A 25,631-nucleotide genomic window follows, 5' to 3' on the forward strand; every position below is an offset into this window, starting at 1 on the left:
ATGATATCAGCATAAACATGTTAGCGTGCTATAAAACCTCTTATAAGCAAATACACGTTCTTTCACTTGCTTTTAGATGGGTTTCAAAAACAAATATCCCTTAAGACAATGTTAGGAGCTTCAATAATCCGAAAGTTCAAACTTTGTTTTGTCATAGCGTGACCATTAGTAATCTTTCAATTGTGGAGGAAAATATTATGTGCACGGGCTTTCATTAGGATACCACATTTCGGCTCATTCGAACTCGTACTCACATGACTTGCTGAGACGTGGCGGAAAAAAATGCTTCATAGTTGGTCGAGGTAAACAGCGTAAAAAGAAAGGCAGAGAACTAAAAAGGCACAAGACAAAGACTTTGAAGTGAAAAAATAATGAAGAAACTTCATATATATACAATCATTCGCGCATACTCTTCTTGCATGGCGAGAAAACTGAACAAACTAAAAAACAAACAAACTACAAAACTACATTTAAGTTAATATTTCTTTAGTGTTTTCACTTTTTTATACTTTTTTAGTTTGTTTAGTTTTCATGCCTTCCAAGAGCATACGCGAGTAATTGTTATGTGCGACGTTCTTTTAAATTTCTCAGTTGAAAGGTAGCGATCGTCTTGTGTCCTTTTCTTAGTCTGTCTTCGTTTTTTGCGCTGTTTACCTCAACCAGCTCTGAATCGTCACCAACTGAGCGACGCTCTTTTTTTTTTTGCTTTACTATCTGTTCATAGGCGCGTACATGAAACCACAAGCATAACAATAACAAGCAGCGACAGTCCTACGAGAGGGACACAAACTAAAATTTCCTAAGTGCTGACAAGGCTTCAACCCTCCAAAACCACTCAGTTACAATCTCCGGAGTTTGCTGCAGTTCAACAAACTTGGCCATACATTCATATTTATCAAAATATACTTAGTTTTGGCGGGACCACATGGCTGGATATTATTGCGATCAGGATGTATGGCCTGGGCCATGCTGGTGCTTAGAACTCGTTTCTAAATTGGCCTTCGGCAGGCTTGATGCCGGGAAAATAGTTGTGGTAATTGGAGTAATAAAGCGTTTCAGAACACCAAAGGAACAACCAAGGGCGTCACACAGTGCGAATTGCGTAATGAGAGCGTCGTCCAATGCTCCAACCTATTATAAAATTTGTTCTTGATCACCTAATAACTGTGGCGCATACCCATTTGAAGCAGACTTCTTCATGGCTCTCAGCAATTGCATGAAAAAAATTGCACAAAATTCCTAGCTAGTGTGTAGCGCATACAACGCATCTTCGAAGAATGACGAAGGATAGCATAGCGAATTGCTTTTTGAACTGTAGGCGATTTACTAGAGATCATAGACCGAAGCTAGAAAGTCCTTTAAATGCTATTGGAATGAATTTATCCATGCTCGTGATTCTGTCTTTTGGAGCCTCTATTAATGGGTATGGGCCTGCGCGAAAGTTTACGTAGCAGTGCCGAATTATCTAAATGAAACCAAAAGGCTATACAAACTAATCTATATTATTACCCTTCTGTGTGGACATACGCATACCTTTTCTTCTTTTTTAAAAAGTTAGCTGTTGATCTAGGTTATTATATATTACTTATACAAAAGCTTTATTGCAGATACATTTCAGTGAGGATCGAAATTTCATTCTAAAACCTTTTGATTTTGTTACTTCCGTTACAGTAAATTGAATAATATTTTATACGACTAATCAATTACTGGCCACTCCCCCACCGTGGGCATGATCCACCAGAGAGGGTAACAATAAAATTCTGGTCAACCACACAAAAACTATGAATATTTATGGTGTAGTGGGTACCCAGCAAGTGTGCTTGTAGCAGTTACCCAATGAGTGTTTAGAAAAGATTCTGAAAGGCCGCGCTTCCAGCTTTAGCTGTAACTGTGCCGCGTGCTCCGCGCAGGCCTTGCATTTTTCCATCTACTTCACTCGCACGGAATTAGGCTCACCGAAATTTCGCTCAATCAGGCTTCACTCCGGCGGAAGCTCACCCGTGTTTTGCACACTTGTGCTCACTCACACCAAGACTCGTCAAAAAACGACGTCATTTTTATTCTATCAATAAAACCACGTGCCAAACTTTGCCATAACCAACTAAATATTAAAGAGCCTTTGTGAAGTCAAGAACATTCGGCTTCAGAAATATACATATTTTCTGATAACGACAAAAGAAGTACAATTAATTAGGGGCTCGTTCCTTCATAAACGAAATACGCAGACACCAAGAAACAGCTAAGACAATAAATGTGTAGTGCAGGTTATTTGTAGTATTTAACTGTAGCTTAGTCATTAAAACGTAAATAAAGAAGTGGGGGACCTTTAAGCTTCGCCTTTAAGACTTGAACACAACAACAAAATCCGGCCCCTAGTGTGCCCTTCAACCTCTAAGTGCATACTTAATAATATGTTTTGTTACATACACACGTACACAGTAGATTGTACCAGCGTGCGCGCGCGAATGCTACATACAGGTTTTTGATCTTAAGCAAGAGCCGCATGGCCTCCAAGATACACGTCGTGCCTTCGCCATTTCGGAGGCCATAAAGAGTCTCAGAATGCCTCAAAGATAGCAGAACATTATGTAGCGTTTTGTGTTTGCTTTATCAAGGCCTCTGGAAAGGCATGATATGTTTTCCGCTAGATGGACATAGGTGTCAATTTTTAGAGTAGTTTGAAAGTTCCCATGTGTTTTTAGCGGCGATGGCTGCACTATTCCGGTTTTTTTTTTCGACGTAGTTTGAGGCTGCCCAAATGCGCCTACAAATCGCCGATGGGCTCGTTTTAGTCGTGACACTTGTCGAAAAAAATGCGTTAATGGGGCCCTGAAACACTTTTTCAAGTAACCATGGAATGAATTCACTAGAAGAGCTCATTGCCTCACGAATTCAACGCCGCAAAAATCCGTCCAGTGCGAGTGGAGTTACAAAGGTTTGTCGTATGCTGCAATTGCATTATCTCGTCTCTCGTCCCGATGAAAGCCCTGGAAGCTAAACAGGGACGGTTGGCAGGGGCAAAAAAACTACATTACCGACGCCTCATAACCTTGAGCACTTTTAAAGACGATAGTCTTTCTTCGGGACCTTCGAAGTGAAAATTCTGGTCTGTCTGTCTGTCTGCCAGTCTGTCTGTCCGCCCTTAACGATACCTGAAACGGCACCAAAAGGCTGACCCCATCCGCGGCGCCCAGCAACGTTGCTCAAGGTTCAGCATTCTTAGTTGTGTGATTGTCAATTGAACAGCACTTATTACGCAAATCTGAGGCTCCGTAACAACACGTTGGTGTTTTGTATGTGTGCTCTTATACTAGAAGGGGCACACAAGTAACTATAAGGACTGTGGCGTTTATCGCGCTGCGCTGACACTGCAACGCGATGCTCAAAAAGGTAAGCGTTTCGAACGCCTTGCTAAGACGACACGGTGGTGGCACCTGCCTGTCGCTTTGCGTTCTACACCTTATCACCTCCGGGAGAGGCGCGCATTTTTCTCCGCGGGTGCGCATGCCTTCGTTTTCAAAGATAACTGCCAGATGACACTCGTGTCTCACGTGCCTCGATGCGCTCGTTCGCCTCCGCTACACGCTCGAGGCAATCTAACGCAGCGCATCCAGAATACCATTCACTAATTTTCTTGCGCAGAACATCAAAGAAACATTTTGTTCATTCTCTCCAGACGCAAGACTATAGGGGAGACCCACGCCGAGGGAGGCGCTGCGGAGCGTGGCGCTGTCAGTCAATGCGGGGAGAAAACTGGTTACTCGAGTCTTCGCCCCTCCACTGTCCCTTCAACCTGCCTTGAAAACGCGTTTCTTTGCTCGCGAGCTGCACGCGTTCTGCACGTGTTTTTGAGTGTCGCGTCGCTTGCGGTGCGCTCTGTCCGCATTTATTAGGATGCCGCAATTGAGGATTTTTTTTCGTGGCAGCAATTTAGTAAAAGGGCAGCGAAGCAAGTTGTAGCAGACGACGCCGTCCTCGTCAGAGCGAAGTGCGTTTCGCAAGTGAAAGACGACGCTGTTTACGACGTTAGAGGTGAATAAAACTTTTTGTACGTTCATTATTATATACTTGTTTTATTTGGTTTACTCTGTGTACTATGCACTATGTTTGTTCCTGGATGGATGGGTAAGGCCGCTTCTCGTGCTTTAGGTTAAGCGGTTAAGCGCATTGCTATAAAGGCATTTTATCTTGGTCACATATCAAAAATGCACCGTATTGTTCGGGCTGCCCCTGCACACTCAGTAACAACTAGTTCACTGTATCTGCCAACAGACGTGCAACAACGGCTAATGTATTTTTTTTTCTTTTTTCATAGTTGTCCAAGCTTTTGGCAACCACACACTTCCGTCGGCGCTACGTAGATTTAAAAATATATAACAACACATTACCTATACCACATGTGCACACAGCTTCAACTACTACGTCCCCAACAATATCGAATAATAGTAGCAGCATAAAATATTTATTCACTATTTTTTAACAGTGCTCTAAAGACGGGCGTTGAAAATCTATACCTTTAAAATGGGGACGTGCATCTCCCCGTAACTCGATAGATTAGAGAAACGGTGACGCAGGAATTAACACACGTAATTTTGAATGTATTGTGCGCGTGCTAATATTTATGAAAAAAAATTGTTTACATACTTTTTTCGGCGCACTGCTTTAATCCATTTCTGTCGTCTGCTTGTTTCGTACCATCGGTTTGGGAATCGGTAGAATTTCACTGGTGGAGTCGACCTCTTCGTGTTTGCATGGTTATTGTGACAGTTGACGACGCAGCGATGTCACCCCCTTTTCTGTTGGGGTGACATCGCGGAATGAGGGACGTTTCACATGGAGCGCGTGCTTCGCAAATGCGTGGAAGCCAAAGGGAGCGGAAGGGTCGGAAGGCTCTACTGTTGTGCGCTTTTTCTGGCAGGGGAAAGGCAAGTGCTGGCGTCGCCGGGCAAACTTGAGCGGGTCTCCCCTATGGTCTTTCGACGACGTTTGCAGTGTGACATGCAGATTTGAAGCCAATATTTTTTTCTTCGAATGCGAGGTTTCTTCAGTGTGATCGAACGCGCACGCGTGGACAAGTAGCGGCCTCCCGTGGCGATCTCTGTAACTTGCTTTTTCGCTCGCGGTCGATTCTTCGTTCACAACCAAAGGGGCTTCTTGATGGCGGGATTTCTGCGACACGAGTTCTCTAACGCTATCGCATTAAAACATTAAATCTGACCAAACACAACTTGCCGTACGTATAAATCAGCCTCAGATAACGTTACAGCAGTTGAACTATCACAAGCAGTCGCTTCCTTGTTCACACAAATGGGTGTTTATGTGTGTAAAACTGGAAATGTCACCCGTATAAGCATGGCTCCTAGTGTGGAACACAATTTTTTTCCACCTGACACCACGTAGCATGAGTTCACTTTAAAAGATAGAAGGTGACGAAAAAACCGTCGTCGTTGTGGCTACGGGTGGCGTTGGCTGACATGTCGAAAATTATACACGCGAAAATGCCCAATGAAGTGAACGAGGAAGCAATCGCCCTCGTAGCTAAACTGGCATACCATCGCATATAATATGCGAAGACTGTAATTTTCAACCATACCTGTGGATAGTTGATCCACCCTAATTTCCTTTCATTATTATCGTAATTAGCATTCTACCGTTAAAACTTATCAATAATATCTCTCAATATCCTTGGTTTTATCCACTGTTCGCTTCATTGGGTTTATTCAGAAGAGCCTCTCAGAATGTGATATCGACCAAATGAGGCTTCTGTTTGAAATTGGATGGAGATAAATCAAAATGATTTCGACCACCTGGGATTCTTTAACGTGCACCCAAATCTGAGCACACAGGCCGACAGCATTTTCGCCTGCATCGGAAATGCAGCCGCCACAGCCGGGATTCGATCCCGTCACCTGCGGGTCAGCAGCCGAGTACCCTATAGCCGCTAGACCACCGCGGCGGGGCATAGGAACTAAATGTAAGCAGCACTTGTTTGCGTGCTCCTGTATAAACGATTGCAACGCTAGACTATAGCTTACTGAGTAATGATTGTGTATATTTATTGTTTGTCAGATTATTATAGGTTAAATAGCCAACACACCAACTAGAACTGACGTAGCAAAATAATCGTGACCACAATTTATGTTAGGCATTCTTGGAAACATTTCGGCGCGCACACACTCGAATGTCGTCCTACCTACTCGTCCCAATTTCCATATTACTACATTATATCTTTAGCGATTATTGCTGGAATGTACTTATTTAGCGATCTGTACTACCTGGTTGCTATCTGTGGATCGTTGCAGCACGTTTTAAGTACGAAGCACTTCCAGCGGCCCCGGCTCTCGTATCATGTCGTATAGGTCAAAGCAGGGCGCTATAGGTCGAATCAACAACCAAACGACTCAAAAGAATGATTTATGAAATTGTGGCGTTAAATGTCCCAAAACAATGGCCGTATGATTATTAGCAACGTCGTAGTGGAGGGCCCCACAAATTGCGACCATCAGGTGTTCACTGACAACACACAGTGCAGGGTCCTCTTGCATTTTGCCTCCACCGACATAGAAGCCTGGATCAAACCCGTGACATAGGTCAAATGAGGGTGGCAAAGTCAATAACAAGTAAAACAGGCCAAGAGAGGGCGCCAGCTCATTACAAATAAATATTTATTTTTTTGCAATGAACTTCTTGACAATGAACTTCGAGCACTCTGCGCGTTCGGAAAGTCAGCGTAAACCTGTCCATGAACGCCAGCGTCGCCGAGAGCTAACCCGCTGAGGTTGGGCACAAATCTGTGGAAGAGGGAAGCGAAGACCGTGCTTCAGAAGAGACAGACGAGCGACACCAAATACGGGTAAACTCGCGGCTCAATCTCAGAGAAACACACGCCAAGCGTCAACAGGCGAATCTCCAACTATGCTTCGCAGTTTGTACAGTTTTGATGGTGTGGAACTGGCTCGAAGTTTTCCGCTTTCGTGTGTCAAAATATCAAAATAAAGCAAACGGTGCGTCTTTTTCGCGCGTATAAAATTTCCCGTGTGGCAGTTACCGTGTTGGTAGTATGGACTGTAGTATAAGGACGTTTGGGGCATACACGCATTAAAAAATTAGCATACGAGTGGCTTAGTTTCGAAGACGTTGGAGCGGAACTATCTCAGCTGGACAGGTATTCGGCAATAAAGTTCTTAAAGTGCTTGATATGACTGCAACTCTAAGTGATGTACAAAACAAATGTCATACACTATCGAAGTATGGTCACACACACACGCAACGCCATTCGGTTGTTGTGAATAACATTAAATTTAAATTGAAAATTTTTCTGCGAATAAGAAGTGTGAATTGCGTAGTAAAAAGTGTGTTGTGGTTTACAGAAACAACAGGCGTGGGAAAGAGAGTGTTATGACTTGAACGAAAGACGATAAACTGTTGTACTTGCGGCTGTGAAGTCGTTATCTTAGCAGCACTCATAATTGCACTCCAAGCCAGAAGTCAGTTGTTCTGCATACTTAATAAAGCAGAATTATCTGCTCACCGGAAAGGTTCACGGTATGATAGCATCACAGTAAGGCGATTGATGTAAAGGAAAAATAATAGAAGTCTTAGCATTTCCAACGGCTTTACATACAGAATCATAAGTACCACCATGTGTCACTAAATGCTGGGCTCAATGAAAGTGGCGGATGAAACTTCTGTGTCGGCAAGAAAAGCTCACAGACGCTCATCAGCTGGCCTTTTCAAGCCTTGTCGTATAACATAAAGGCACCAGTGGCGAAACATCGAGGATGCCGAAGATGTTGAAATAAACATATTTATAGCAAAACACAAACCTCTATATCCACATTGATTAGCTCTCCCTCCAGTATGGCAACCACGGCAAACCGACGTACGTTTCTGTAAATTCAAAGTGATGCATGTGCACACGTTTTGGCCTGCACACATTGCTGAAAGTATCGAACCTCCTGTACGCAAAGATGCAGAGATAAGTTGTACGTTCTCAGCGTTCTTATGGGGGGCCGATAAGCCGAACTCATTATTTGTTAAGTATAATCTATACTGTCTCCACTAACACTACTCGGGGAGAGTAGGTAGCTAACGTTGACACATCATTCATTGAACCTCATAGTAAGGTCCACCAGACATATTGAATAGCTTTTTATAGAACTTGAACGAAGGTATTTCATCACGATAGCGTTGAAGAGCTCGTTTCACAGAAATTCTGCTGTCGGTGTCGTTGGTAGTTAGCGAAAAATCATCATCTTATGCGTGACCGAAAAGTCGAGAACGATTCAAATAAAATAAATAAATGATAAAAAGTTCTGGAGCAGTGGAGAGACTGAGCCGGGGTTGTTTGGGTCCAAGTGGGGATCAAACCGGGTCGTTTGCGTGGCAAACGGATGTTTTACCACCCAATAATGCCTCTGCTTGTGAAAACGGCCAAAAGAATTTCCTCTGCTTGAAATTGTGGTGAAAGTAGCTTTCATCCTTGACAAACACACGCGTCCTGTATACATGCTTCACATTGCAACATGAAATATAGCAGTAATAATGCAATACAAGCGTCCATTGCCAACGGACGTCAGAATATGTGATTATCATAATGCCTCCGTGGTTGAAAGCCGGTACCCCACTACAAGAAGAACACACGCTACTGCGCCTGTTTCATTAAGACCACGTATAGTGGGTGCATATCCAATTCGAAAAGGTGTCATCCACAAAGTGTTTGAAACACGCACTAAGAACAGGATGTCGCTCTCGCCTTCGACTCCTGAAAGCGAAGCTTTAGGGTCCCCTAATTTTTTTTATAAACGAAAATAACTTAGGTTTCATTCTGGCTTTCCTTGCGCAGCTGCTTCGTCATGCTCAGAATTTCATCGTCATCAAAATCAAGTGTCTCGCCAGAAAACTCATACACACTAACGCGTCTGTCATGCAGCATATTAATCAACACTTCCGTGACATCACTTTTTCAGCGTGGTGAGTTCTCGAACTGTCACTAAAGCACAAAGATTATTCTGCTCGTCAAAATTCTTGGCAAGGACGACAGCCTCATCGAGATAGACTGAGGCAGTTCTTTCATCCTTACTTCCTTCAAACCACCAATCATCATGGGGCTACATCTTTCATGAGCCAGAACCTAGCAGCTGCCGAGCAAAGCACGAACAAAACTTCAAATAAAACGCACCGCCTGGATTCGAGTTTCAGTTCAGAGCAGTGGCCTTACAAGAGCACCTACAAAAACTCTAAGGTGTGAAGTGAATAACGCTTCATTGCGAAGCCTTAATCTGCAGAAATCTCAGCTAAATAATGAAAGCCCAAGCACTCAAAAGGGGCAATGGGTAATGAGACATACATTCTCCCGTCAAATGCGCGAATTCACCGTCAGCGGTGTCAACAAAAGAGGTCATCAACAAGAATCTTCACCGTACGAGATCGTCACGACGTCACAGATTAGCAAACTTTGTCACGTCATCAAGTAGCACCACTGCTTGGTCAAAGACGGGTCGAGTGCAGGACAAAACAAGCAGAGGCGCAGAAAACTTGCAAAAACCCCGTTAGTTGCACAAGGCTTTTGGTGTGGGTTCTACACATTGGCTTAAAGAACAAGTAAGGTGGCTTTCGTCTTCGAGCCGCGTGGACATACGTGTAAAGGAGCCTAGTTCTTTACATACATGGCACGAGCAACCGACCACACGCTCTGTCAAAAACTTTATTCGGGTACATGCCACGCGATTGATAGTAACAAGCACAGAGCATAAGGAACCTTCACCGTGACTGTCATCAGCTATGATATTTTTTATGGTCAATATTTAGGCACCCCATGGTAAATTCATTTCTTTTTCCTACAATTAACATATCAAACATCACGCTTTATTTTATGGCGAAAGCTCCTATGAGATCACAACGCGCACCGCGTGCTTGCCGTAGTTGTTCGCTGCCACCACCGGTATCTGTAACCACTATTGCACGAAATAAGAAAAAAAACGTCACAGCATATCCACGGAGCGAATGAGGATGAGTGGGGTGAAGCGTCCGTCCGCCTGTCGTCCGTGCACGCGTCCGCGCGTCCGTCCGTTCGACGATCTGTCTGTCAGTGTGTCTGTCTTGCAACAAGTTCGAGCCACAGTAGTCCTCCACTCTGCTTCGTCCATGCCCCACCAAAGAGGTGTGACGAGCACGAGCCGCCGCTCTGCTTCGCCCATGCCCCACCAACGATTCAACACGAACGGCGACGATCCAGTAGACTGATAGAGGCTCTCGTTCCCTGCGAACCCAGGCACAGCACGCGCAGCAGTCATTTAGGATATCCTCACTCAACTGCAGTTTGGACGGACGGACGGACGGATGGACGGACGGATGGACGGATGGATGGATGAATGGATGGATGTATGGATGGATGGATGGATGGATGGATGGATGGATGGATGGATGGATGGATGGATGGTATGCTGGATGGATGGATGGATGGATGGATGGATGGACACGGTATGCAGTGCGTGTGGATGGATGGATGGATCCATCCATCCATCCATCCATCCATCCATCCATCCATCCATCTATCCATCCATCCATCCATCCGTCCATCCATCCATCCATGCATCCATCCATCCATCCATCCATCCATCCATCCATCCATCCATCCATCCATCCATCCCTCCATCCATCCATCCATCCATCCATCCATCCATCCATCCATCCATCCATCCATCCATCCATCCATCCATCCATCCATCCATCCATCCATCCATCCATCCATCCATCCACACGCACTGCATACCGTGTCTACCCCTTCGTATTTGGCTGGATATGTCTTCATTCGTAATACTCCCGTCCTGGCCTCAAACAGTAGAGAACTACCCCGAGTATTATCATAGATCCTTTCCTTGGCAATTTCCGGCTTAAAAGTTCGATAGACCTCTAGTGCGGATTTCTTAATCATGACATTTCCCCACAAATCGGTCTCAGCTTCCTTCACCTTCATCTTAACCAATAATTCCTTTGGGTTGGCCTTCTGCTGTTTTATAAGTATTTACCCGTCAATTTTCTGGTTCGCTTCCTCCATTTTGTATCGACATTCTTGATGTACAAGTATACGAAAACCTACCTATCCCAACGCTCCTCCTCCATTCCTCTCAATCGCTTGTCAAATTTTATTTTGCTGCTAGCTTCCCTGCCCTCAAATGATGTCCATCCCATATCACCTTGCACTCCCTGATTCGGTGTCTTCCCGTGAGCTCCTAAGGCAAGCCCACCTATTCCACGTTGCTTAATTTCTAATCTTGCTTGAACTTCTGATCTCATGCGCAAGACAGCATTGCCGAACGTCAGACCAGAAACCATGACCCCTTTCCATGTCCCTCTCACAACATCATACCTATTGTAATTCCACAGTGTCCTATTTGTCATCACTGCTGCATTCCTGTTACTTTTAGTCGTCACGTATATTTCGTGTTCTCTTAGGTACTCGGTCCCATTGCTTATTCATACGCCCAGATATTTGTATTTATCTGTCATCTCTACCGTGACCGCCTGTATTCTAAGCTCACTATCTTCATTATCACTGAAAATCTTCATGACTGCTGATTTTTTTTCTTACTGAATCTGAAATCTAATTTATCTCCCTCATTACCGCCGATGTCCATCAATCTCTGCAAATCTTCCTTGTTGTCGGCCATTAGGACTATATCATCTGCGTACATCAATGCTCGTAGTGCCTGTTTATTGAGTTTTCCTTGTTTGATGAAAGAGAGATTGAAGCCAAGTCCACTTACCTCTAATTTGGCCTCTTATCCTTGTAGGTACGTCATGAATAACAAGGGTGACAGAGGACACCCCTGCCTGAGCCCCCATTTTACCTCTGTGGGCTTGGATACCTATTTTCCCCACTTAATAGTTACCTTGTTACTTTTATAGATAGACTTTAAAAGATTAGTGACTGCATCTTCTACACCTACTGTGTCCAGTATTCCCCACAAGTCCTCTTGAACCACGCTATCGGACGCTCTCTTGATATCCAAAAATTCTAGCCACACTGTGTTCCTTTTATGCTATTTCGATGCACTGCGTCAGTGAGAACAAATTGTCTTCCAACCTCCTGTGTATACAAAACTCAATTTGCAGTTCCCTTAGCACCCCCTCGACCTCTATCCACGCCTGCAGTCTTTCCTTTATAATCTGCATCGCCAGCCTGTAGACCACTGATGTCACTGTTATAGGACGGTAGTTGTTTATGTCAGCTTTGTCCCCCTTTCCTTTATAGATCATGCTCATTCTGCTAAGTTTCCATCCATCGGGAACTTCACCATCGATTATTATTTTGCTCACTGCCTCTCTCAAAGCCTGCTTAGACTTCGGACCTAATGTCCTTTTCAGCCTAATTGGAATGCCATCTGGGCCTGTTGATGTACTACTAGGAACCCTTTTCTCAGCCCTTTCCCACTCTCGTTGTGAAAATGGAGCCATTGCACCACTTGATTCGTCCTTGTCTATTGTGGTGCATAAAGTACTTCTTTGTTGAAATTTTTCTGTCGCCCTTGCTCTTATATATTCAATAGCTTCGTACCCTTCTAGCCTAGCACCTTGAGCTGTAGTTATAAACCTCAGCTCTAAGCTCGTCTCATTTCTAAGGGAGTTTAAATGGTTCCGAAATTTCGCAGCTGTCTTTCTATCCTTTTAAGTACTTTTGCCAACCAATGAGCCCCCTTTCTTCTAATCTTTTCATTGATCAGAAGGGATGCTTCCCTTCTACAGCTTAGAAAGATGTCCCATTTTCTTTCAACATCATTTGTCGGTTCACCTCGCTTCTTAGCATGTCTGTGTTCCCTAGAGGCTTCCTGACGTTTTGCTATGACTTTTTTAACTTCCTCATCCCACCAATTTTCTGGTGTGTGTCTTCTTTTCCAGGGTGGCTTGTCGCGTGTCTTAGCAAGCTCTAGCTCAAACAGTCTAATTAGATTCGTGTACGTCCACACTGTTTTATTATCCTCCGTGAGTTGAGTTGAGTTGAGATGAATAAACTTTATTTGCCCAATGGTTGTTGCTGTGCCCGGGGCTAGGCTGCCAGGGACACATCGTTCGAGGAACATCTTTTGAGGTCCTCGGCGACGGCCCTGGCCCGCTGGACAGCCCACACCTGGTCTTCGATGGCCTCGCTGAGAAGGGTGGCTTGCCATCGCTCAGCAAGGTGACCCATTTCGGTGGGTCCCTCAGTTGACGTCATCCTTTCTCGTGGCCTATCTTCATCTCTTTCGCATTGCCAAAGTATATGTGCCATATCGGCGCGTTCGTGTGCGCACCACGGGCAGCCAGGCGACGGGTGCAGCGTGGGCCATAAGTGGTGCAGATGGTAGGGGTTGGTGAACGTGCCCATTTGCAGTCTTCTCAGGTTTACCGCCTGCGACCTGTCCAGGCGCACGTGGGGTTGCGGAAATTTCTTCCGGTCTTTCCTATAGGACGCAAGCACGTCGTGGTACGTGGCAGGAAATTCTTCTCTATAGCAGTCGGCGCACCTCTGCTGTCTCGCTTCTTCTGCACCAACTTCAGTAGCTGCAGCAACAGACGTGGTGGTGGAGGCAATTTCGGCATCGCCAGTGCCTGTGGCCACTACCGTGCCTCGGCTGGGGCTCCTCCCAACCACGGTGGCGGCTGCTCTCTGGGTGGCTGCGTCGCGGCGGGTAAGTTGCCTCGCGACGAGGTGGGCGCGCTCGTTATGATTGGGTGGGATGCCGGTTAGTCTTTGGCTGTTGGCGTTGTTGCTGCTAGTTTTACGGCTGTTGTTGATAGTTCCACTGTTCCCCATGTGATCGGGAAACCACTTGAGGGCATTGTCAGTAATCTTGCCTGACGCGAAGTCCACAGCTCTGGCGTTAGGCATGCGTGCCACCTCCTCGGACACCCTGCCTTTAATATAGCTCCGAATCACTCATTTAGAATCGCTAATAATCGGGCTGTCGTCTACACCACTGTGGAGTACCGCTAAAGCTATGGCCATTTCTTCTGCAGGTTCGGATGATGGCTGCCGTGCTGATGCCGTGACTCGAACCTTTCCTGTTGTATCCAGGACCGCCATAAAGAAAGCAGGTCCCTCCGCCGCTGACCGGACTCGCTGTTGATGTTGCCGCTGTCGCTGCAGTCGTTGTTATCGTAGCAGTAGCAGTAGTGGTAGTGTCAGCGCCTCGACTTCACCTCGCTCGTTCACGGGTAACGGCGGAGGTTCCCGGCGTCTCCCATCGCCGCCGCCGGCTGACAGTGGATACCTGGCCGCATCGACGAAGAGGACACCCTCTCGGCTTCCATGCGCCTTCAGGATTGCTGCAGCTCTGCATTTGCGTCGTTGCAAGTTGTGAACGGGGTGCGTGTTCCTGGGGATGTTTTCCGTCAGCATGGTGTCCCTGACTTCCGGTAGCAATGCTTCCTTCAGTCCACGCGCCTCATGATATCGAATCCCAAGCAGATCGAGAATGCGTCTTCCCTTTCTTGTGCCAGACAGCCTCTCAAGCTGCGCGATCCTCTGCGCTTCTGCTATCTCGTCGAGGGTGTTGTGCGCACCCAGCTCCAGAAGCCTACGGGTTTCCGTGTACTGGAACGCTCGATGAATCGCCGCGTTCAGCTTCTCGGTTTCGCTTCTGTTCCAGTCGGCATGCGCGGCAACACACGCTATGTGGCTCAGCGCATACGCATGTATTAACATCGCCACGTTGTGTTTTTTAGCCCTTTTCTTTTTTTCGCTACCCGACGCACAAGGTGCGTTGCGGCGGCCACTTTCTTTTACAGTCGTGCTACCTGCTCGTGGTTCGCACCGTTCTCTTCCAGCCACAGGCGAGCACTCGTATTTTGGACACCGTTGGTATTTCGTTGGGGTGATCGAACCCGAACATCACAGGCTCGAGTGCTGTCGCGGCAGTTGAATTTTGATGGAAGATGTGGTAGAGGCTCTCGTATTGTGTGATGTCAGCGCACGTTAAAAATGTCTGAAGTCCTCGACGACGGCGTCCCTCATAACGATATCATGGTTTTGGGACGTGACGCAAAGATGAAGTGAACGCACAGCTCGAACAATCACGACATGGGGTGACTTGCTCTGCTAGCAGTACAGTGGCTACTATCAGGCTATTGACTATCCAATCGCAATAACTGCTACTTTAAATGTCCAACTATAGTAATACATTGTTATCCAATTCGTCTATTTCAGCTTGCTAGGAATGACCCTGAATGGGAGAGGTACCCGCACGGATTTGTACTCAAGGTCACCAACTGGGTCGAAAGTCAGCAAACAGATTTCCTCGGTGAGTGAACAAGCCGAGCGATAAAACAACTTGAATAATCGGAGTAGTGCGCTCATCGTATGGTGGTGCGTGCACGTATAACAAGGAGTTACCCAATTCGGTGAACGTATATTTCTTGAACGACCTCACTTGGAGGCGCTTGACGGCGCCAAGAAAAACATAGTGGGCGTGCGTCCTCTTTTTAAGGACGATAGTTTTTTTGGGGGGACCTTTGGCGCAAAAATTTTTTGTCTGTCTGTCTGTCTGTCTGTACCTTTGTTTGTTTGTTTACGCTTAACAAAATTTTGAACGACACCAAAGAATACCTCAAATGGCCGACCCCATCCGCAGCGCTCACGAGTATTGCTAAAGAATCAGAGTTCGTACTTGTGTGATTGTCAACTAAAAAGCAATTATTGGGAATATCTGAGACACCACGACAACGCATCAATATTTTGCATGTCTGTCTTTTTTTACTAGAAAAAGCATGCATAAGTAATTCTAAGTACCGTATAGCGTTTATCACGCTGCGCTGACAATTCAACGCTTGCATGAAAAAGCAAGTGTTTCCAACGCTTTGCTAAGACGACAGGGTGGTGGCACCTACCAGTCGCTTTGCGTTTTTCACATCATTGCCTCCGAGATGGGCGCTAACGCAAGCTAACTGCCAGATAACGCTCATGTCTCACGTGTGGCGTGACTTGATGCGTCTGATCGCCTCCGCGGCACGCTTGAGGCGCTCTAACGCAGCGCCTTCAGAATACCATTCACCGACCTTCTTGCGCAGAACATCAAATAAACATTTTGTTCCCTCTCTCTAGGCGCAAGACTACCGTCTTTGGACGACATTTTCAGTCTAACTTGCAGATACGGGGCCAATTTTATTGTCTGGATTCGGAGGGGGTGATGCTACCACGCCGCCAAGTTTTGTCTAGCATTCAGCGCCGCGCACCTAAGCCGCCGCTGAGAGGTGAGACGACGAGAGCACAAATATGGCAGCCGCATCGTAGTAGACGCCGCAGATAAAATCACCCGAAAGTGGGCATCAAGGCGCCTTAACGTATAAGTATGGCGGCCCCATGACCAAAATAAAGCTCCAATGATGGAGAGAGAGAGAAAGGTTTAGTGAAAGGCAGGGAGGTTAACCAGAAAAAAAATATTCGGTTGGCTACGCTGCAATGGGGAAAGGGAAATAGGCATAAAAAGGTGAGGATAGAAAAACGAGGGAAATGAATGGTAAAAGAAAATAAAATAGAAGAAATCGGCAGATCACAAGTACCTGGGAATCGACGTTATGCAAAGCAGGTGAAGGGAAGGTGACCGTGTTGCAATTTCTTAATTGAGCTACACGTCATGAAATGACGCTAACTATATGTACAAATGTTGCACGCACAGATATACGTTGAAGAATTGCAGATGTTTATACAACCAGTTGTATGCACTTGCGCAACGATGTCAACTAGAACATGTTAATAGCAACACCATAAGCTGATATAAAGCGCTCAAGCTCGCGAAGATGCTGGCCTTGGACACTGCTACATAAATCAACTTCAGCGCATGAAGCCTAACCACAATTGACGTTAATCTGAACTGATGGCTGTATCAAAGGAGTATATATGTAATGTTTATAAAATTTATTAGGCAGCACTGCAACCACTATTGATGTTTCACAAAGATTGGCGTCTATTTGAAAAGTAGTTCTAAGACCTAGCATAGGGGCATAGTTTTGTGAAAGAAGGCTTGACTTCCACGCAGAATGCTTGGGGTCGATTCCTGCTGGGACCCTCAAATGTATTACTTGCATTTGTCGGGGGCTCCACGCTGCCTATGGAACGTTTTTCCTAACACTGGAATTTATTCTATGCCTTCGTTGGGTCGACGCTATCAATGTCGCGTATTTCTTAACGCTCCGCGTCAAAATTGCCCATTTTTGTTCTCGTCATTCCTGGGTAGATGAGGTACTAAGTGTCAATCACCTGTGGCACTTACTCGCATATTAGCGGCACATACCAGCCCGTGGGTATGTGACACTGTCTGGCGGGAAGTGTTTGACGATGTACGCGACGCGATTGTGGCATTATTCATGTCTTGACTAGCGCGTCATATTCGTAAAAGCATCTTATCCTCCCATGCTAATTTTAGTTCGCACCAAGTTAAGGGGGTGGCCATGAGAGCCCCAAAACGGCTAGATAGATAGATAGATAGATAGATAGATAGATAGATAGATGGATAGATACATAGATAAATAGATAGATATATAGATAGATATATAGATAGATAGATATAAATAGATAGATAGATAGATAGACAGATAGATAGATAGACAGATAGATAGATAGATAGATAGATAGATAGATAGATAGATAGATAGATAGATAGATAGATAGATAGATAGACTCAGTGTCGCCGAAGTTCGCTAAGAAATGCTTCGTATTTAGAACGCACACATACTCAAGCACGGGAGTGTCACAGTCGTTTTGCGAGTCCGGTTGGCCGCACAAACTTCAGCAGCGTCTTCGTCGCTTTCTAGCGGGAAGTTCGAAATTTCTGGCACTCCAAATTTGACAGCGCCGAAAGCAGCTGGTCGCCGAACCGTGCTAACGTTGCCGAAAGCTGTTTTCTTAGGGAGCTATCGCCACGTTGAATTTCTCAAGTTTTGTTATCGCCCCAAAACACTACACAATTCTCAGCGCGAAACGCGCATGCAGTTTTCGGGAAGCTTCCGGACTTCAGTAGATCATTTCGATAAGATCACGCCCACTCTGCGAACTGTACAGATTATTATGGAACCTACGCCACCGCCAGCGGTAACGCTAGAACATTCGATGGCAAGAGTATAAATGCCGACGCACTTCGCCGCTTGTCAGTAGTTGATCGACAGCCGACGCTCCGTTAACTGCTATTTGTGCAAGACTGCTACTGTAATCAAACTTTCCGTTTACCGGGCACAGAGTCGCCCAAATAAACAGTTTAATTCCAACATAAAGTCTCCTGTCTTCGGCCACGTCACGACCCCGTGACACCTGGTGGAGGTGCTGCTTCGTTCATGTACCGGACGCCCCCGCCAAGCCGTGAACCCAGCCCACGTCGCGGAGAAGACACCGACTCCAACCAGGAGCAGCGAACAAGCCGCCGGCAGCAAGGGCTACCACCGGAGTACGGGCTTCTACAAGACAAAGCGTGGAAGACCAAGGCCATGACCGCGACTGCAGCGACGATGACAACCGCAGCGTCCCAGCCCACGATGGTCATGCACCAAACCAGGGAACCGCCAATTTTCACAGGGTCATCGTTCGAAGACCAGGAGTCCTGACTAAAAACATACGACCGTGTGGCCGCCCTCAACCACTGGGACCATGACGAAAAGCTCCGTCTTGTGTTCTCATATTTGGAAGACACCGCAAGGACCTGGCTCGAAAATCGGGAGTCCACGCTCCGAACGTGGGAGCTTTTCTGTAGCGCATTCCTGCAAACGTTCGCGAGCGTCGCTCGCAAAGAGAGGCCCGCTGCTTTATTAGAGACCCGGGTTCAGCTACCAAATGAAAATGTTGCCATTTTCACAGAAAAAATGACCCGACTATTCCGTCACGCTGACCCAGACATGTCTGAGGAGAAAAAAGTTCGTTTCCTCACGCGAGGAGTCAAACAGGAGCTCTTCGCGGGACCGATGAGAAATCCACCGAGCACCGTCCAAGAATTTGTAGCCGAAGCGACCACTACCGAAAAGACCCTGGACATGCGCACCAGACAGTATAATCGTCGCCTGACTCCAGAAGGCGCTGCTGCTCAAGCTAGTAACTCCGAAGACCTGCGTGAAACGATCCGAGCGATCGTGCGGGAAGAGCTACGCAAGCTGTTGCCTTCGGCTCAGCCTCAAGTGGATTCGATCGCCGACATTGTGCAAGAGGAAGTTCGGCAATTGCTTCGAATTCCCCAGGCACCGCTGCCCGAGCCGGAAACTATGAGCTGCGCCGCTGTAGTGCGCCACAACGCTCCTCCCCGTCCACGCAAGAACGCCGCTCCATCGTACTTCCGTCGACAGACACCACCGCCGCCACCACCCTCACCGACGTCATACCGTTCGCCAGTGGCCCAGCGCAGTGCACCGAGGAAGACTGACGTCTGGCGCACCCCTGACCACCGCCCGCTCTGCTACCACTGTGGCGAGGCCGGACACACATACCGCCGTTGCCAGTACCGATAGATGGGACTGCGTGGCTTCTCCGTCAATGCACCACGTCCACAGCCAGGAGAACGACCACGAGACATCGCCGACTACCTGACAGGAACTCAGTGGACACCACGAAGCCCTTCACGTTCACCGTCGCCCAGCCGCCGAACGCCACCGCACCACCGGCAGTACTCTGGCCCAACGCGGGGCCGGTCTCTTAGCCCGTATCCGGGAAACTAAGGGCAGCAACCGATGGAGGTGCAGTTGCTGTGCGACGAACTACCGAAGATCCTCCGACGACGACGCCCCCGTGACGGAGCTTTCCGAACACAACGCCAACTAGGCAAAGCCCTGACGGCGAAACCTCACTTACCGAAGGTGACCTGACGACGCAACATGGAAGCAGCGGAACAAGCCAACGCAGCCGTGACCCGACGCCATGCACTAACTGTAATGCGGGATGGCGAACTCGCGACCTCGACGTTCTTATCGACGGCCACAGTGTGACCGCTCTCGTCGATACTGGAGCCGACTACTCCGTCATCAGTGGGTCGTTCGCAGTGAAGTTAAAGAAACTTAGGACAGCTTGGGAAGGCCCTGAAATCCGCACAGCCGTAGGTCATCTCGTAACGCCTGAAGGAATATGCACAGCGAGAGTCACCATTAACGGCCGTATTTATCCTACAGACTTCGTAGTCCTACAGCGTTGCTCGAGAGATGTTATCTTTGGCATGGACTTCTTATGCCTCCATGGTGCTGTCATCAACCTAAAAACCAAGTCGATAACGTTATACACAGAAGAAGCACTGCCACCGCGCACGCCGTTAGGAAACCATGCCTTGAATGCGCAGGAAGAACAAGTCACCATTTCGCCTCGCTCAAGCGTCATTATTTCAGTCGGCGCTTCTAAATCACCTGACTTGTAAGGCGTCGTTGAAGGCAGTCAGCATCTGTTGGTCACCCGAAATATTTGCGTCGCAAGAGGAATTGCAGAGATGCAGGGAGGCAAAACAAGTTATGCTCACGAATTTCAGCAATGAGTACAAACATGTAAACAAGGGAACAATGGTCGCATACATCGATGAAATTGTCGACGCCACCAGTGCTTTCGCCCTCGCTGATTCTGCGGAACCTGCTCAGAGAAACCAAGCCCCCCTCCCCCCCCCCCCCCCCCACAGCTTTCGATGTATATCCCAGACTTCTGAACCATAAGCAAGAACAGCTCAAGGCCCTGATCCTGCAATACGAAGATTGCTTTTCATCGTCAGCAAAAATTTGGCAGACCCCAATCACGAAACATCGCATCATAACCGATGAAAATGCCAGACCACTCCGTCAGAGTCCGTATAGGGTTTCGACGCGAGAATGGGAGGCCATGAAGAGACAAGTTGATGAAATGCTGCGGGATGACATTATCCAGCCGTCCAAGAGTCCATGGGCATCCCTGTGGTGTTAGTGAAGAAAAAAAATGGGACCCTACGTTTCTGCGTCGATTATCGCCACCTGAACCAAATCACAAGAAAGAACGTGTGTCCTCTCCCACACATACAGGACGCACTTGATCGGCTCCATAACGCCAAGTACTTTTCGTCAATGGACCTCAAGACTGGCTATTGGCAAATCGAAGTCGACGAAAGAGACCGAGAGAAGACGGCGTTTATAACACCGGACGGCCTCTTCGAGTTTAAGGTGATGCCCTTCGGTCTTTGCTCAGCGCCTGCAACTTTTCAACGCGTTATAAATACAGTACTGGCAGGATTGAAGTGGCAGACTTGCCTTGTGTACTTGGACGACGTCGTTGTGTTTTCCTCGAGTTTCGACGAGCACGTTAGGTGCCTTGAAGCTGTACTTCAAGCCATCAAGAAGTCCGGACTCACACTGAAGCCAGAAAAGTGCAGATTTGCGTACGAGGAGCTCTTGTTTCTGGGTAACGTTATTAGGAAGTCTGAAGTTCGTCACGATCCACGGAAAACAGCCGCCATCGCCGCCGCCCGCCGCCCATTGACAAGAAGGCGGTGCGCCGATTTCTGGGCCTGTGCGCCTATTATAGGCAGTTCGTGAAAAACTTCGCCCGCATCGCCAATCCTCTCACTAACCTTACCAAGGCCGACGTGGAGTTCAAGTGGGAAACGCCCCAAGAACACGCTTTCCAGGAGCTTAAACATCGCTTCCAGACGCCTTCGTTACTTGCTCATTTCGACGAATTCGTCGAGACAGAAATACACACTGACGCAAGCAGCGTAGGTCTTGGCGCCGTTCTTGTACAGAGGGCTGGTGGACTTGAAAGGGTTATTAGTTTCGCCAGCCGATCGCTATGCAAAGCAGAAGCCAATTATTCCACAACAGAAAAGGAGTGCCTCGCCATCATCTGGGCTACGTCGAAAATTCGCCCCTACCTCTACTGCAGGCCCTTCAAAGTTGTAAGCGACCACCACGCCTTGTCTTGGCTAGGCACTTTGAAGGACCCTTCAGATCACCTCGCACGATGGAGCCTGAGACTTCAAGAATATGACATTACTGTCATTTACAAGTCCGGCAAGAACCACTCCGACGCCGACTGTCTCTCTGGTACGCCAGTCGACCAACCGCTACCCGACGACCCGGATGACGACTACTTCTTGGGAACGATAACTACCAACGACTTCGCTGAACGACAGTGGGCCGACCCGGAACGTAAGGCCCTAATAGAATACCCCGAAGGCAGGACCGCCGAAGTTCCGAAGGTATTCAAGCGAGCAGTTGCATCGTTCTTCCTGCGAAACGGTATTCTACAAAAGAAAAACTTTTCACCACTTCGGGCTAAGTACCTCCTTCTGGTGCCTTTAGCTTCGTGACCAGAACTCCTGCAGGCCCTGCACGACGATCCGACGGCAGGGCACCTCGGTGTTCCTCGCACGCTCACGAGGATACAAGAAAGGTACTACTGGCCACGTCTTACCACCGACGTCACTCGTTATGTGAGGACATGCCGGGACTACCAGTGACGCAAGGCACCGCCAACAAGGCCAGCGGGACTTCTGCAGCCATTTGAAACACCTTGCAGACCTTTCCAGCAGATTGGTATGGACCTACTGGGGCCGTTCCCGACGTCGGCTTTCGGAAACAAGTAGATCGTGGTAGCTACCGACTACCTCACCCGCTACGCCGAGACAAAAGCCCTTCCCAAAGGCAGTGCATCCGATGTAGCTAAGTTCTTCGTCGAAAATATTGTCCTACGTCACGGTGCCCCGGAGGTCCTTATCACCGACAGACGAACGGCATTTACTGCCGACTTAACTCAAGCGATCTTGGCATACAGCCAGACAAACCACCGCTGGACGACAGCGTACCACCCACAGACCAACGACCTCACCAAGCGGCTTAACAAGACGATCGCTGACATGCTGCCAATGTACGTCGATGTCGAACACAAGACGTGGGACGCCATTCTTCCGTACGTGACCTTCGCATACAACACGGCGGTGCAGGAGACGACGCAGATACCTCCATACAAATTGGTCTAGGGAAGGAGCCCGGCAACGACACTCGATGCCATGTTACTCAACGTCACCGACGAAGAAAACCTCGATGTGAGTGAGTACCTTCAACGCTCCGTATTAAAATCTCTCCGTATTAAGTCTCCGTATTAAAAATCTCCGTATTAAAAATCAAGTCTCCGTATTAAAAATCAACAGACGACCGACAGCCACCGTTACAATCTTCGACGACGCTTCGTGGAATACCAGCCCGGTGAACGTGTTTTGGTGTGCACGCCAATACGCCGACGTGGACTAAGTGAAAAGCTTCCGCGACGGTACTTCGGACTGTACAGGGTGGCTCGACGTCTCGGCCCCCTTGATTACGAGGGGTTCCCCGACAGCATCACGAACACTCAACGACGCCAATCGCAACCTGAAGTCGTCCATGTCGCGTGCCTCCAGCCGTTTCATGCGCGTTAACAAACTGAAACGGTGTTTTTTTGTATTGTATCGTAATTTATTCATTGTACTTTCTTGCATTATTGTTGTACCTTCATCTTTAGTTAAAGCATCGGGACGATGCCTTTTTGAGAAGGGGGCAAATGCTACGTTCCATTTCTCAAGTTTTGTTATCGCCCCAACACACTACACAATTCTCAGCGCAAAACACGCGTGCAGTTTTCGAGAAGCTTCCGGACTTTAGTAGATCATTTTGATAAGATCACGCCCACTCTGCGAAGTGTACAGATTAATCTGGAACCTACGTCACCGCCAGCGATAACGCTAGAACATTCGATGGCACGAGTATAAATGCCGACGCACTTCGCCGCTTGTCAGTAGTTGATCGACGACCGACGCTCCGTTCACTGCTACTGTAATCAAACTTTCCGTTTACCGGGCACAGGTTCGCCCAAATAAACAGTTAAATCTACACATAAAGTCTCCTGTCTTCGGCCACGTCGCGACCCCGTGACACTATAATGAGGACAGCCACAAAGAACGTGGAGAATGGTTTCCTCACTGCCACAGTTATCACGCGTACCAATGTCAGTAATTCCGATATGGTAAGCAAAACTGTTAGTGAAGGACACTCCAAGCCACGAGCTACAGAGTACGGTTGTTTCGGATTAGGATTGTCCGGGTGGAATTTGATTATGTCGTAGCATTATCGGCACGCGAGTGATATCATAAGGCCAGCACTTGCGGGGATAAATAAGTTAGGTGGAGTGCGATTTTCTATAGTGTGACACTTCTGCACTTTCGACCTAAGTTTCAAGCAGTGAAATTCCTTCAGTATCGTTATTCTTTCAATGTCTGTACTACAACTTAACAATTATATCTAATTGCAGTTATATTAGCCGCTATTCGAAGAACCGAGATAATCAGTGCGTTTACTCATTTTCTTGCTAATCAGTCGACCTTTTCATTCAGTCGTAGTCCACAGGGGCCCCGCACTAGTAAGAAACTTCTTCAATGTTGCCAAGAACCACTCATTGGGCTTTGTGAGAAAAAACGCAGGCATGAGCATCTCAACCAAACTTTTTATTCGTTCACAGCAAACAGTTTTATGGTTAGCTTATAGTGCGTTTGTCGGAAGGAGAGAAAGCACTTGAAATGCCAGAGAAAACACCGTAACGTAACTTTTTTTCTTGATTAATTAAAAAATTATTTGCGGCATTCAATTTGTGAGTCAACAAACTAAGGTCACTGGGTGAGTACTTCAAGTTTTGCTTCGTGACACCTGTAAGGCTGGCGTGAAGTCTCGTGTTCCATACTGAGGGGAAGCCTGTTATAGTAACTGCACAGAACGCAGTGCCCAATAGGTCGACTTCCAAAACCGGATCTAATACTGACAGTCCTAATGGAAATTACCAGTCAAGCGATACCAATAAAAATGTATGGGCCCGCCTTTTCATTAATTACTGAAACTCTGTGGCTGCAATTGTCTCGCGAGTGTGCAACCGGTCATTAAAAAATCTGTTGAGGTTTACAGGAGAAAACATCACACTATATGTAAATGTTCTCACTTGAGTCTTTTCATGCAATTTGCTCTTCAATTAGAATGTTTGGTCTATTTATTTGCTCCTGTGCGCAAAAACGTGGCCAGTGAGCAATGTTTGGACGAGAACTGTTCTGCCTTCTCAATCTTTTAGATCGGTAAGTGTATAAACATATTCCTGAGCACCAGGAGACCTTGAAAAAATCACCCCGATTTGCAGTAGGGGACAAAGTGATTATCCGGCAATTTTTGAAAAATCCAGATTGTATTGAAGGTGAAATACTGCACCCCGTTGAACCACGATCCTGGCTTGTAAAAAGTGACCGCAGAAAGTTTTGGCGTCGCCTCAACCACATGAAGAAAACAAGACATACCGGACAAACAACCCACTCGCCGACAGATTGGGGAACAGGAGACGGTCTCTTGTACGCAACAAGTAGAGACAACGTCGAGCTCTGCCACTAAACGGCCTGGCTCGCCCGATATGCAGCAGGACAACACTCCCTCGCAATTGTAGACGTCACACGCAGTGGCCATCCAGCAACGGCGACTGCCAGAGATTAGGCGACTTCCATACAGCTATGTAGAGTTCGTCTAAGGGAGGAAGAGTGGACACGTTTCCTTAGAAGACGACAACAACGAAGTGCGCACGTGACTATATTGACGCCTAAGTAAGTTTCCTTGTAGCGCACGTAAACAACAGATAGAAATGAAGGCACATGCACACAGACAGAGCACTTTCT

The 25,631-nt window shown here is 47.2% G+C and overlaps 1 protein-coding gene across 4 annotated transcripts in view; it reads left to right on the forward strand.

Annotated features, from left to right (window-relative positions):
• Positions 1 to 25,631, forward strand: part of LOC119174088 (hydroxylysine kinase) — a 294,965-nt gene that overhangs the window by 52,304 nt on the left and 217,030 nt on the right. For all 4 annotated transcript variants that reach the window (XM_075896241.1, XM_037424888.2, XM_075896242.1 and 1 more), the window contains one exon: positions 15,188 to 15,281. In XM_075896241.1, the coding sequence (XP_075752356.1) occupies positions 15,188 to 15,281 (94 nt within the window). The remainder of the gene's footprint in view (positions 1 to 15,187; positions 15,282 to 25,631) is intronic.

Source organism: Rhipicephalus microplus, chromosome 5 (genome assembly GCF_043290135.1).
Source record: "Rhipicephalus microplus isolate Deutch F79 chromosome 5, USDA_Rmic, whole genome shotgun sequence".
Classification (NCBI taxonomy): domain Eukaryota; kingdom Metazoa; phylum Arthropoda; class Arachnida; order Ixodida; family Ixodidae; genus Rhipicephalus; species Rhipicephalus microplus.